The following is a 13,555-nucleotide window of genomic DNA, read 5'->3' on the forward strand; positions in this document are numbered from 1 at the left end:
TAGATAAAAGTCCTTTTATTTGTTTAAGCGAGAGAGAATTCTGATACGAGGAGTCAGCCGTGACTTTTTCATTCAGCAGTCGATGATGCCGTTCCCAAAGTTTATACGGCGGTTTCCACCATTCCCCTGGGAAGTGACAAAAGACGCTCTGTGGAATCCTCCCTCAACAAGCTCAACGGTCACAAGAAACCAGATGCCACGTCAACCCAATGTTTCATACCGAACATCCCGCTCAAGAACAACATCAAATGTAGGAAGAACCCGCAAGCTTCACGACCCGACTGATATATCGCCAACCTTTCAAAAGAACAGCGCCATGATCCCTCAATTCAAAAACCCCTGCGTAAACCCACTAACCCCTCTCACAGCAGTCTGCCTCCAACACCTCCAAACGCCCCTCTCCCTCCACCAACTCAACACACTAACATTCTCCCCGCTCAAGCCCCCACTGGTCAGATCGCTCTCCCGGAACAACACCCACACGCTCGCCCGGCCCCTTTCCTCGTCCACATTCGCCGAGACGGTGATGACGTCGATGCCGACGCAGGTTCGTGATCGGTTGGGTTCTTCCGAGGTGAAGTCTGGGGTGAGGTTGGTTTTCAGGACGGGGTGCGTGGGGTCCGAGAGGAGGAGGGCGCGGGAGATGGCTATGGAGCGGGTTTCGAGATCGTGGGCGGTTTTGGAGGGGGAGTGCGTTGGGCGATGGGTTGGGGTTCGGAGGGAGGGGGTTGGGCGGAGGATTTCGAGGGATGAGACCATGTTGTGTGGAGGGTTGGGGGTAGAAGTTGTAGCAGGTTGTTGTTTGGTCGTTTGTTCCTTAGTCGTCGTACCGGTGTGTGGATTGTTGCGTAAGGTTACAATTGTTGAAATGCTCTTGACAGCACTCCTTGCTGCTCTTTAGAACAATCCGCGCAATCGCGCGCTGTTGTTCCTTCGTTTGGCCGTACGTGATAGGGTCACACGATCCAACACCGATCAAGCACCTGTTGGCAGCTGAGTGCTGGCCTAGGCGAGTAGGGCTTTCGGCCGACGTAATACTGAAGGGATAGCGGTGATTTGATCCCACAAGGAGCCGCTGTCAAAAAAGGGCGATTCCTCACAACCGTTTCTGACAGATTCTTGTGTTGGTGTTGGTATTCCCCCCTTGGCCTAGGCGAGTAGGGCTTCCAGCTGTGTTGATCGCTGGAAGGTTGCGGGGCCTCGTGGAAAGGATCTTGATGTTTATCGATGTCGCTGTTAAACGTTCCCTCTTGCCCTTGAAAACTAGGGCTTCAGACTCCGCACGTCCAGTTCCTCTCGGACAGAGTTGTCGTTGTCGATGGCGATGTCGATGGTCGGCCTTGATCTTCTGTCAACAAGTGACTTCTCCGAATAGGGACCCCAACCCTTATTAAACCCTCACACAGTCACCCGAAGGACGGCGGACGGTAGTCCCCAGCTAGGGCTCGCGACTTCGCTCCTTGCGCTCCCAAGCCGTCGCGCTCCTACCAAGCAAACCCAAAAATCCACCCGCAAGATGCACCCGTTGCGTAATCCGCGTGTAGTAGATTCGGGGTTAGATAATCAAAGGCAAGGTCGGTATGCGGGATGCCGTACTATACTGTAGCCCTATTGCCCGCCGAAGTGAGCGGCGGTGATCAGAAAGCCACAATCCTCGTCAAAGAGCTTCGTGCTCTGGCCTATGAGCGAGCTGGAAGATGACCAGGTACGGCCGAGAGCCTTGTGGCTTCTGGGCGGTACCCGGATAGGGTCTTGTTCGAAGGCGGGAAGCGCATAGAAGGTTGCTCGCCCTAGAACGCCACAGTTGCACAATAGCTGCGAGGAACATGTCCGTGAAAGTCCGGGGGCGAAAGAGTGGGTGCCCAAGACCGTATTGTGAGTCTTGGCTATCCGAAGACTGACAGTATAGGTCAGTCAGTAGCACTGGCTACAGCAGTAGTAGCATGGCGAACATTCTCCCCAGCCCCGTTCAACCCCAAGGGTACACGTCCTTCATCTGACCTTCCAACTCCAATCCCAATCCTCCTCATCATCGGCGACTCCGAAAACCCCCACTCTCCAAACGCGCATCCCTCAAGAGCTCCCAATGCTCATCACCAGCTCTGCCCTAACGCCAACAACACGGGCAAGAAAAAAAGCCACAAGGAGTTTTGTTCGAAGGATTGCCACGGACACTCGATCCACGTGGCGTTCCGTGGGTCTGGGCTGGATCGACGGTTGTGGAAAAACTCAATGGCAATGGCAGACCCTTTTCTTTTCGTATACTGCTTTTTGTTGTTGTTTGATGATGATACTTCTTCGGGCTGTGTTCGAGGGATTAGAGGAGTAGATGCCGCATTCGCTGTACGTCTTCCTTCTTGCTTCCTGCTTGGAAGGGGGTCGTTCAGCATCACGAAGCTCTCTCACTGAAGTCTGCCCGGCGGCATTCTCTGGTGTACATCGTGCCCAACTCGCCGAATATGCAACTGCCGAACACCACCACGACACCGCGGCGTTAGGACGAACTTCTTCGTCCGTCCGCCTTCGTACATGCCGTTCCGATTCAGTGCCGTGCCGTCCATGAAAGAATTGAAATTCTTTTCGGCTCCGATTACTGCATGCCGTTGCTCGAAAGAGTAGTTGTTCGGCACGTATAGTCGTATACCACCTACTAAACGACGAGTCAATGCAAGCCTCAGCGCCACGCCGCGAGGAAACGAACCCTAAGGTTCCAAGACCCCAAGTCTCTAGCAAGACGCCAGCAAAGATGTGCCGAGACATGATAGCGTTCCAAGTCTTCGTAGTAGTATTCTCTTCTTCATTCATTCTTCCCCTCCCGTTCTACTCAAGCAGAAAAGCGCTGTGGCTGGTATGTACAACAAAAGGAAAAACATGTTCTCTCAAAACGCCAGGTGTGTCATGTCTGTCATGCTGTTTCCCTGAGAGACATCATCAAGACAGCAAGAAAAATTTGTGTTCAAAAAAGAACGACCACGACAAAAGCCTCCCATCCAAAAGCCCTCAATGTACGCACCGAGTATGCTTTCCCTCCAACCCGATTCCATATCCCATTTCCCGGTTCCGGTTCCATGCTCTTTTACCCGCGCACCCAAACAGATCAAAAGTACAAGGTTCTTGCCTTTTCGCACCCATCGTTTTCCATTACACCTCTTTGTGTTGACAGATGTCCCAGGCCATCCACTGGCCGTGATTGTCATTCGGCGACATTGTGGCATTTCGCTTCTTCCTCCACATGCGACTCCTCTCCGCCGGTGCCGCTGCGCTGTCTGGTGGTATCTCTTGATACGTTCGCGAGGTGCAGGTACGCGGACTTTTCTTCACTGCTCGTCGTGTGCCCTTGCGCAGGGTAACGCGGTGGCGCATGGCAGCGGTTCCTCCGGGTCGGGAGTTGTGTCAGGGTCTGCACGTGTGAGCCATATGCTGCCATGCTCTCCTGCCACGCCCAGCTCCTATCGCGTGCTTGGCCGCCAAGTCGGCGTCGAGCAATGCTCTCATTTCGACATGCGTGTGGCTTCCTTCATTCTCGTAAGATCATCGTTCCACTTTCGGCCAGCCATTGACCCAAGTCATTGCGATATAACCAAGGACGACCACCGCAGCAAAGGAACCATAGGGCAACCCGTAGTAGAGCAACGAATCCCCTTCACCTGTTCTTGACCTCGCCTGAGGCCCAAGAACTTCTTGTGATAGGAATTGTGTGATGATCTGTGCCTGTTCCTTGGTGATGGGCTGTCCGTCCTCCACACCCGCGCGTTCCAGTAAGCTGACAGAAGTAGGGCTTCTCACGTTAGCCGGCGCTAGGGCGTGGCCATTGGGCTCTGGAGAAGTAGTGCCATCGAACTGGAAACTGCGCTTTGCTGGTGTGCGTGGGGATTTCGAAGACGACCGCGTGCTTTTCCCAGATAGGTCGGCATTTTCTTTGCGTTTCTGCTCAACGAGCTCCGCAAGAGTCTGACGGGCTTCGTCACGTTCCGTCTCTGCCTCCTCTGCCCTTTGACGATACGACTCCATTTGCTGCTTCATTTCGTCCATCGACGTCCGCAACCGGTCTAGCTGTGCTTGGAGATCGGGCGCAGTATCGCTGTACGAGCTGGGGCTGTTTCCTGCGCTTGGGTGACCTTCGTTGGTCGGTGAATCCAGCCTAGGGCCTTGCTCTAGCCGCTGCGCTCTTTCCTCTGCGTTTTCTCTCGCAGTGCGTTCCTGAGCAAGATCATTCTCCAAGCTCTTCATACGTTCACTTTGGCTGCTCAACTCTCCCTTTGCCAACTTCAATTCTTCACACAGACGGAGAATGTCGCCAGAGTGGTCAGTCCTGGTAGGTGAGCTGCTTGCTGATGGCGTTCGAGCGGTATCCGTGCGGCGAAGTAGTGGTTGAATGATGGGATCGGCAAGTGCTCTCGCGACGTCTGGCTTCTCCGGGAGAGGTGCTTGTGGCGGCGGTGCGGGAGGTTCTGAGAAGTGAGCCTTGAGGTCAAGCTTCGACTTGGTTGGTGAAGGTCTTGCTTTCTCCGAGTTGGACTTCTTCTCTGGGACAGGCGGCGGCGGTTCAAGCTTTCCACCGAGCATGTTCTCGACGGTCTGTCTTGCGCGTGCAATCTCTTGCGATTGCTGCATGGCGAGTTTCATTTCGTGCTTGACCCAATCAGTCGAGTTTGTCGTGAAATCGAGGGCTTCACTTACATTGAGCTTCTTCACGATGTGCTCCGTCGTGATCGGGTTCAACCAATTCCTCATGTGCTGTGGCTGGTTAAGCATTCCCATGTTCATGGCTTGCTGATTCATGGCCGGATTTGCTCCACCTCGTCCATTGACTGAGCCTTGGCTTCCGGTCCTTTTGAGTTGATGTGGACTTGCGACAAGCCCGGGTCCCGCGCTAGGATCGAGATCTCCGAAATTCAGAGCATCATTACTTGACCCATAGATGCCAGCGTGTTCGACCTTGGCAGCCACCTTGTGATGTACAACAGTCTTTTGGTCTTCCGAAACAATATCGATTCCCAACTCCAGGACATCCTGTTCGCGCAGCTCCCTAGGCTCTGACTCTTTATTCTCTTGACTCAACCTCATGCCATTGACAAATGTACCGTTACTGGACTTGACATCTCGGATGAAGATTCGTCCTTGGCGATCAGCGTAGATCTCGGCATGCTGTCTGGAAAGGACCTTGGAGTCGAAGTAACCGTTCAGAGGTGTGGGCACAGTCTTCTGGTTGGTCTGTCGCCCGATTCGGAGAACGTCTGGAGCATAGGGTACAGTAATGGTCTTGCGCTCAAAGGTGCCGTTCATGGGTAGCAGGTGTAGTATGGCAGGTGGCATTGCTTGCGGTTGCTGGTCCCTCATCACACCGTTGGTCTGACCATTGCCGTTCGCCATTTGCTGCGACGGAAGCAAAGGCGCGTGGAGTGCGGATATCGCCGAAGAAGCGGTCGCGCCAGAGGTTGCAGAGCTCACGGGTTGTGGCCTGGCAGTAGTAATACCTGTCGCTGGCTCTGACTTGCCCGGCGGCCAGAGACCACGCGCAGGCTTCTTACGCGCTGCCCAACTGCCAGCTTCCGTCCCAGGAGGCTGTACTGCGCCGTTGGTCTGTGGCTGGGAGGTAGCGGAGATGGTGGAAGTTGACGACGCGGTCGAGGCAATTGATGACGAGGAGTTCTGGCGCTGAGCAGTCTTGCGCGGGCCCGGATTGAACATTTTGTTGACTTCATCCGAGTTCATGGCGCCAAAGCCGTTGCCATTAGAACTCCATCCCAGACGCGTACTCGGCTGAAAGGAGGTCAAGGGAGGTGCTACCGCCGTCATTGGAGATATGGCTGCAGGAGTTGCGACTCGGTGCCCTGACTCGCCGCCAATCGTCGAGGTGTGAGGTTGTGTTGTAGCGCTGCGTGTCCCGCACGTGCCTGTTCCCGCCGATGACGCCGTGCAAGAGCAATTATACGCGAAGGGAAGGAGGTATGGTAGTATTACAAGGCGTAGTGGTTGACGTCGCAGCAGCGGTCGTGAGGTCGTTTCGTTTCAGCCGTCAGGACCAGGGTCGGAGCGATGCACGGACGGAGTCGTGTGCTCGGCGAGGGAAAAGTCGAAGTCGCGGGGGAGAAGGAGTGGGCAGGAGCGAGCGGTGTTGGAGGTGGTGGTGGGAGGCGTGGCAGCCAGACGGAGAAGGGGCCGGTGGAGGGCGGAGAGTGAGGTGAATGAACTCGGCGAGGTGAGGTTCTGTCAGCGCTCGCTGCTGCTCACTGCCGCTGCTCCTCCTGCTCGAAGGCTCGGTGTGCTGGTCGTGGGCGGCAAAGCACCGCCAACCCGGTCGCGGCCACACGCCCTGTCTCTTCGCGCGCTATCGCATCGGTCGCCAGCAAGCCTGTCCCGTGCCTGGAGCGTCGTAGGGCGGATGGATCGAGGGTGGTGGTGAGAAACGGGGGGCTGCGTCGGTTTGCTGGCTCTGTCTGGTTCACCCAAACTGTCCTCGCCCGACGACCGATGCCCTGCGAGAGGAGTTGCTCCACACTGGAGACCATCACGTGATCGCTGTTTAGCCGAGCAGCTCCAACTTCGACTTCAAGCTTCAGGCTTCGGACGAGTGAAACCAATTTGCCGTGTTTTTCGCATTCACAACCCTCAAGATGCCTCCCGTCGCTGGCGCTGGCGGCATGGCCGGTCCTTCTACCTTCGACAAAGGTATTGCATTGCGTTGTTACCTTCAGCGAATAGACGTCTGACAGCTCGCAGCCAAGATGGGCGCCATGATGGGTGGCAGTACGTCCTACGATGCTACAGCCATCTTTGCCTTTGTTGATGTATGACAGCTGTTGGCCTATGTATCGGCTTCATCTTTGGCGCCACAAACATCATCAGATACGGGCCAGGACCGAATGGAATGATGCGAACACTGGGGCAATATATGCTAGGCTCGGCTGCAACGTTTGGGTATGTCAAGAGCCTGCTTTTCTTGGAGGTCAATGCTGATGCATTGATAGCTTCTTCATGTCAATTGGCACAACAATTCGCACAGAAAGCTCCCCAATCCTCACAGAAGCCTTCCGAAAGTCCCAATTGCGGAACGGCAGGCCCATGATAATGCCTCTGGACCGGATGCAGAAGAGTAGGAGAGTGTCGGAAATGTCATGAGGAGAAGTCTTCGATGGCTGTATTGCTATTGTATAAAAGAAGAGAAACGACTGTCGATGATACCAACCTCTGGCGTTTGAACTGGGCAAGAAGCACGGCAGGCGAGCTCTGCTTTGGAACCGCACAGCAAGAGCTTGCAGGTCGAGAAAAAGTATTAGGGAAGGGAGATAAACAGGGCCGGGAGCAAGGCCCGATAGGTGAACAGTTTGCCTCTCAAGCAAATGCCAATGTAGAGTGTAGTCCCTCTTCATCTTTTATCATTGTATCTTCTCGAGCGTCCTCCTCCTGTTGGTGTTGACGTTGTTGACAGCAGTCGAGGCTGGCCCTTTCAGGCCTTCAAATACAGGTTCGATCTCTTCAGGTACGCCCACAACGCAGCAAAAGTAATGCCAGGCCGCCTGGGGACTAACTCTCTTTTCAGGCACAATTCAATCAAAATGGGCAAGTGAGCCAAATTCCCATCCGCGGCCCTCACACATGTCGACACGAAAAGTGAAACACGCACCTTCCTTAGGATTCGCACCTTCCGTTCGCGCTAGCAGCCGACCTTTTTCAAGCTCATTGCGCGCACTCACCTTTCTTCTCCTTTCAACGCCGACCACGACACCGTCACCTGCCACTACGTGCCGTCCACTCCCGCCTCCAGCCAACGTCATGGCGGGCCTGTTGGGCGCTCAATTCGAGCAGCTCATTGATGAGCGTATCAATCAGAGACTGACCGTCTTCAAGCAACAGATCGAACAGCGCGCCGAAGAGCAAGAGAAGAAACTTGCAAAAGAGCTCGACCAGGTGCAACTTGAGCTGAAGAAGGCGAAGCAGACGGTCAAGGATCTGCGCCTGACGCTTGACAATACCTCGTCGCTCGTCGCCAACCAGGGCACATCGTTTGCCAGCTTGCAGAAGGCCGTCGACGGCTTGCAAGATGTATTGAATGGGTAGGCCACGACATCAGCGTCGTTTGAAGTCCTAGCTAACAAATGCATCACAGCACGGGCGGTGTCACACTCCACGATCAGGTGCTCGCGATCCAGCAAGCTTGCAACCAGCACAGCGACTCCATGGCCAAGATTCTCGCCAACCATGACGAGATTCTGGAGCAGCTTGGGTGAGTATCATTCCTCTCTGTCTTTCATGTGTCTCACTAACATGTGTCAGTACATACCAGTCGGGCTACAACGAGCAGAAGCTGGTCTTGAGCACCCTCAGAGACGCGCTCAATGGCACCAATCAGCCACGACCTCAGTCTGAGCCGCACTTGCAGACCGCACCTCCCACCAGCCAAGACGGAGTCGCTAGAGCTTCTTCAGCGCCAACTGTGGGTTCGATCAATGTCAACGCGGACGATTTGCCAACTCGACCTTCTTCAGCCCGCCCTGAAGCTGCTGAGCACCAAGTCCACTCCGGTGGAGACCCATCTGAGAGTCATCAGCGCTCAATGATTTCGTCTAACACGTTTGGCGAGATGTCTCCCCAGACTGCTTACACCCACCAACCCACTAGCTCGGCAGTGGACGCCATGGACATGGACGATGAGGCAGACGAGGGGGATGAAGCAGACGATGAAGGCGACGAAGATTCCTCGACCATCGCGGTCGCCGTGAAGCGACGAGGGGTCCACACGCAAGGTTCTGACGCCGATAGTGCAACGTCGACGCCAGGTACTCTGAAGCGTCGTCGAGCGGCGTCGAACCTTAGGCAGGCCAGCGCCGATCCGTCGTATCATGCATCGAGTGAAGCTATGCTCATGCAGTCCCCGATCACCTCTCAGGCGCGTGATGCCCAGCTGCAGACCACCGCTTCAAGCGACATCGAAATGCCGTCTTGGTTCAATGATACCACGGAGCAAGACAGCCCCACCAACCCAAACCCGCTCGAGGGATGGGCTTCGCGTGCAGGCAGGCTTCAGGGATCTGGTGCAGCTAGAATGCCGCGTGTGAGCGCGAGGCCAGCAGAGGAGCGAAACATCGAAGTGCTAGGTGGCACTGTCGCAGACTCCCAGCGTCGCTCTTCCCGACCCTCGAGGCCAAAGAAGCCGGATGAGGGCCAAATTCTCTATCCACGCGACATGCCTGACCTCACCAAGTGAGGGAGCGATGCACTGAGATGCCAAAGACATGCTCAAGCAGTCTTGAGACTTGGGGTGATTGGGTCTTTGTCTTTCAAGCGCACAGCATCAATCGAGCTCAGGGCGGCTATTCTTGGTGGGCAGCAAGAGAAGGACGCGTTGTCACTTAACCCACAGCATCATGAAGAAGATCGGAGGCTTACGCCGCCAATCTTCTTCACACAAACTGAGAACTGAAGATGCACTTGAAAACAATCCAATTCCATCACTCACTACTCACGTGTTGCATTGCTCAAAGTAGAGACCGTAGACCTTCGCCGACAGGTTGCGCACAGACCCAACGACAAAGTTTCCTTAGCGGTCGGCGTTCAACATCACTCTCCAGACGGTGCTGCTAAACCACTCACGCACACTTCCACCACCTCCATCTGCACAGTCTCCCGCTGTGCCTTCGTTCTGAATTATCCTCGTTGCCATCCCGAAACACCGCTCACTGCCGACGTCGACGCCGCAGTCCGCTGTAGGATGGGCGCTGAATAATTTCGAGCACCGTCCTGACCTCTCCGCTCCTCCGCCGGCCAACATCGAATATCCTTGCGCACCCGCCAGCAGCACGCCGCACGCGCTCTTCGATGCGTTCGCCCAGCTGCACCATCACCTCATCCACTTGCAACCCTCCGCTGACACCTCACTCGTTCTAAGGGCGGCAGGCGTCGTGGCCCAGCCGTCGCTACCTCCCGTGAGGAGGTAGAGACCCCCGGGGCATCAGCCATGCAGCAGCACCCCATGGCAGGCGCGGGCCATATTCCCGCTGCCGTGCCCATGCATCCTCCGCCGCGACGTGAATATGGCTACCCACAGCACCACCCGCAGCAGTACTATCACCACCCGCCGCAGTCGCCCATCCAGCCCGGCTACTACTATCCACATCCGCCGCCCGCAGCATATCGATGGCAGCCTCCACCGTACCCACAGCCTCACGCCTATCCGCCGCCGCATATCCAAGCTCAATACCAGCCTAGATCGCCCATGGTCGTCAGCTCGGCGCCGCTTGCGCAGCCCATGACCCCAGTCACACGACAGCCCGCACAAATGACCGCGCCTCCGCAGGCTACCCAGTCACCGCGACCAATTCCCCCTTACATGCATCAGCAGGCGCCCGCAGCTTCTCCTTCGCCAGCCCCGACTCCATCAGCGCCGCCAAAGGCAGAAGAGCCTCGAGCACAGACACCAGGGGAGACATCTACTGCTCAACCCGCACGCAGACCATCTACCTCTCAGAATCCTCTCTCTCTGCCACCAGAGCATAAGCAGCCCTTTTGGCCGAAGGTAAGATATCTTCAGATACGATTGGGTAAGCTATAACTGACAAAATATAGCTACCGTGGTACTCCGTCCCTGAGCATCAGCAGACCTTTCCTTCTCGTGCTCCCACGCGCCGACGCAGACGTAGGAATCTGCGTGCTTCGAACAACGCCGTTGCGCTGCCTACAAGAGAAGAGCCGGTGGCAGAAGACGAGCCTCAACAAACAGAGTCACAGACAGCTTCTGCTGCGGAGCCTCCATCCGAGACTTCTACCATCGCCGCGCCTTCCGAGCCCGAAACCCCAGCCACATCTCAAGCTCCCTCTGAAAGCGATTTCACCCAAGTCTCCACACCTGCCACCCCTGCGCAAGCCCCGACCACCTCACCCAAACCTACACCAACACAACAGCAGCACGCGAGAAGAGATACCCGCACAGCAATTGCTGTACCGAACATACCTGGCCTACCCAAGCCAAAAGAAGCTTCGCCGCCAGCGACTGTGAAGCCAGATGCAGCGGCAAAGACCGAGGAAGAGAAGACACCCAAAGCGGCGGAAGAGCAGGATGGAAGTGGGGAAACCGCGCCAACTGAGGCGGAGACTGTCCAAGAGACACCTGCACCGAAGCCAGCACCTAAGTCGTGGGCTGACTTGGTCCGCACCAAGTCCAAGCCAGGTGCAGCCGCCGCTACCACCAACGGCGAGGCCATCACCAACGGCATCCAATTGCCAAAGACGGCGTCTCTCGCAGATGCATTGAAGCAGTACAACGTCCGGGGCGATATGATGCTCCCATTTCTCGAGCCAAAAGGGCTCGTAAACACCGGCAATATGTGCTATATGAATTCGGTGGGTACCTGGACAACATCTTCAAATCTCGAACGATGGGCAGACTTACTAACATGGGTGCAGATTCTTCAAGTTCTGGTCTTTTGCGTACCATTCTACAACTTCCTAGATCAGGTCCGGCAACGAACTGTGCATTCGATGAAGAGCGATACCCCTCTAGTTGACGCAATGATTATGTTTATGAGAGAGTTCAAGGTTTTGGCAAGCGCGGAGTCGGCGGACGGATTGAGGTCGATGCTCAAGCAAGAACAGCTCGAGGAGTATGGCGAACAGGTGACGCCTGAGTACGTTTACGAGGTGATTAGAAAGCTGCCTCGGTTCGCGGGCATGAGGGTGAGTGCAGACTGAGTGATGATGTGCGGATGATGAGGCTGACAATGTACAGAGGGGGCAACAGCAGGACGCTGAAGAGTTCTTGGGATTCTTGCTCGAAGGTCTTCACGACGAATGTGTCAAGGTCATGCAGGGCCAATCGGACGACAAACCACAGGAGAACGGCATCGCATCGCCAGATACCGTCATGTCACCAACGTCAGCTGATGGCTGGCAAGAGGTTGGACCCAAGCAGAAAGCCGCTGTGACAAGGACTGCCGGCCAGGAAGACACCCCATCCCCGATCACGAAGATCTTTGGTGGCTACTTGAGGTCCGAATTCCGAGTTCCAGGCCTCAAGGACTCGGTCACGCTGGAACCTTACAAGCCGCTGCAGCTGGACATCGGTTCCGCTCAGGTCAACAACATCATCGATGCCTTGAAGGGACTCACTAGGACTGAGCAGATGACTGGCGAGTTTGGTGGCAGAAGCAACAGTGCTAAGAAGCAGATGTTCATCGATTCACTGCCGCCAGTCCTGATCCTTCACCTCAAGCGCTTTCAATACGACAGCAGCTTCACTGGAACGCAGAAGATCTGGAAGAAAGTCGGTTACCCACTGGAGCTGGAGATCCCTAAGGAGGTATTTCCACCAGGCAAGCGCAACGGTCTTGGCGTCAAGAACCAGCCCAAATATCGTCTCACCAGCGTTGTCTACCACCATGGCAAGTCGGCAGCGGGAGGCCACTACACTGTCGACGTCCTTCGCCAGGACAGTCGTGAATGGATCCGGATGGATGATACCATCATTCGCCGGGTACGCGCAGAAGATGTCGCCGAAGGCGGTGCCGAAGAAGACCCCAAGATCCTCGCCAAAGCTCTCGAACAACACAAGGCGGACTCCGATCTGCAAAAGCAGCGCAACATGTACCAAGGACTTGACGAGGCCGAGAAGGAGCCTGAAGAAGAGAAACCATGGTCTGAGGTCAATGGCAGCACCAATGGTCATGCGAAGAAGTGGAGCGGTGCAGCCATTACGACGAATGGCACGAGCACGCCCACGAGCACAACCGGCAAGAGAACCCCAACCGCTAAGAAGGAAGGCGTGCGCGATAACAAGGTCGCCTACATCTTGTTGTATGAGCAGATCCGGGAGTGAAGTGTTGGAGGACCGCGTTGGATGACGACTGTGCTTGGAAGACATCGTCAAGGCGGAGGAAGATGGCCCAGCAAAAGCAGCAACAAAAAGTTCTTCGGCCGTGCGACGTTTGCATTTAGCGAAGGAGTCTGGATGGACGGACGATGTCGTTACGCTAACTAATCCCCCAGCACCCTATACCGACGACAACGCCCGATCATTTTAACGACGACTCACGCGCATGCCACCACTGTATTTGTAGCTCACGAAATGGAAGGATGGAGCGTTTGCATTCACGCCGGGCATGTCGAGGAGGATATGAGTTGAGATGCGGTGGAAGTTGATTGCAAGCAGAGAGACGGCGGACGTGCACAGAAGAAGAGGGAGGAGGCTGTGTATGGAGGAGGGTTGGTGTGCCGTGGGAACGACGATGTGCATAGTCTTATTGACAGCAGCGAATGATATGTGTTCGTACCTTTACATATTTGCTGCTTACTGCCAATATTCATGGAAACTCACAGTCCGTAACCACCAGATGGGAACATCAATCATGACATCCAAAGATATTTATCTTGGCGCTCTGCGAGTGCGAGACTGGTGGGATAGACCGGGAAACTAACGGATGTTTCCCGCCACCGGCGTGGTGTATTTGCGAAAGAAGATATGCTACCAGTGGATATGGGGGTTACGTAAGGCTGAGGGGTTTGAGTTTGGGGGTGTTGTGGTCGGTTGGGGTTGGTCAGCTTTGTTGGGTTGGGGTGGGCG

At 55.4% G+C, this 13,555-nt stretch overlaps 6 protein-coding genes across 6 annotated transcripts; 3 read left to right on the top strand and 3 right to left on the bottom strand.

Moving 5' to 3' along the window:
- Window positions 1-324: 324 nt before the first annotated feature.
- On the bottom strand, window positions 325-759 carry M409DRAFT_26594 (uncharacterized protein; the record flags this gene model as incomplete). Its single annotated transcript, XM_033808177.1, has 1 exon — window positions 325-759. The coding sequence occupies one exon, from the start codon at window positions 757-759 to the stop codon at window positions 325-327; it is 435 nt and encodes a 144-aa protein (XP_033664038.1).
- A 1,470-nt stretch (window positions 760-2,229) lies between these two features.
- On the bottom strand, window positions 2,230-3,215 carry M409DRAFT_57814 (uncharacterized protein; the record flags this gene model as incomplete). Its single annotated transcript, XM_033813737.1, has 2 exons — window positions 2,230-2,726; window positions 3,014-3,215. The coding sequence occupies 2 exons, from the start codon at window positions 3,213-3,215 to the stop codon at window positions 2,230-2,232; spliced, it is 699 nt and encodes a 232-aa protein (XP_033664039.1).
- Window positions 3,216-3,531: 316 nt separating this feature from the next.
- M409DRAFT_26595 (uncharacterized protein) lies at window positions 3,532-5,715 on the bottom strand (the record flags this gene model as incomplete). The annotated part of the gene is made up of 1 exon (XM_033808178.1): window positions 3,532-5,715. The coding sequence occupies one exon, from the start codon at window positions 5,713-5,715 to the stop codon at window positions 3,532-3,534; it is 2,184 nt and encodes a 727-aa protein (XP_033664040.1).
- Window positions 5,716-6,617: 902 nt separating this feature from the next.
- M409DRAFT_57816 (uncharacterized protein) lies at window positions 6,618-7,122 on the top strand (the record flags this gene model as incomplete). Its single annotated transcript, XM_033813738.1, has 4 exons — window positions 6,618-6,672; window positions 6,724-6,750; window positions 6,801-6,921; window positions 6,972-7,122. The coding sequence occupies 4 exons, from the start codon at window positions 6,618-6,620 to the stop codon at window positions 7,120-7,122; spliced, it is 354 nt and encodes a 117-aa protein (XP_033664041.1).
- Window positions 7,123-7,599: 477 nt separating this feature from the next.
- Window positions 7,600-9,208, top strand: M409DRAFT_57817 (uncharacterized protein; the record flags this gene model as incomplete). The annotated part of the gene is made up of 3 exons (XM_033813739.1): window positions 7,600-8,057; window positions 8,111-8,227; window positions 8,278-9,208. The coding sequence occupies 3 exons, from the start codon at window positions 7,600-7,602 to the stop codon at window positions 9,206-9,208; spliced, it is 1,506 nt and encodes a 501-aa protein (XP_033664042.1).
- A 750-nt stretch (window positions 9,209-9,958) lies between these two features.
- On the top strand, window positions 9,959-12,811 carry M409DRAFT_26597 (uncharacterized protein; the record flags this gene model as incomplete). Its single annotated transcript, XM_033808179.1, has 4 exons — window positions 9,959-10,516; window positions 10,567-11,340; window positions 11,404-11,673; window positions 11,726-12,811. 4 exons carry the CDS (start codon window positions 9,959-9,961, stop codon window positions 12,809-12,811), a joined length of 2,688 nt encoding a protein of 895 aa, XP_033664043.1.
- Between the last annotated feature and the right edge of the window lie 744 nt (window positions 12,812-13,555).

This window comes from Zasmidium cellare (genome assembly GCF_010093935.1).
Source record: "Zasmidium cellare ATCC 36951 unplaced genomic scaffold M409scaffold_32, whole genome shotgun sequence".
Taxonomy (NCBI): Eukaryota; Fungi; Ascomycota; class Dothideomycetes; order Mycosphaerellales; family Mycosphaerellaceae; genus Zasmidium; species Zasmidium cellare.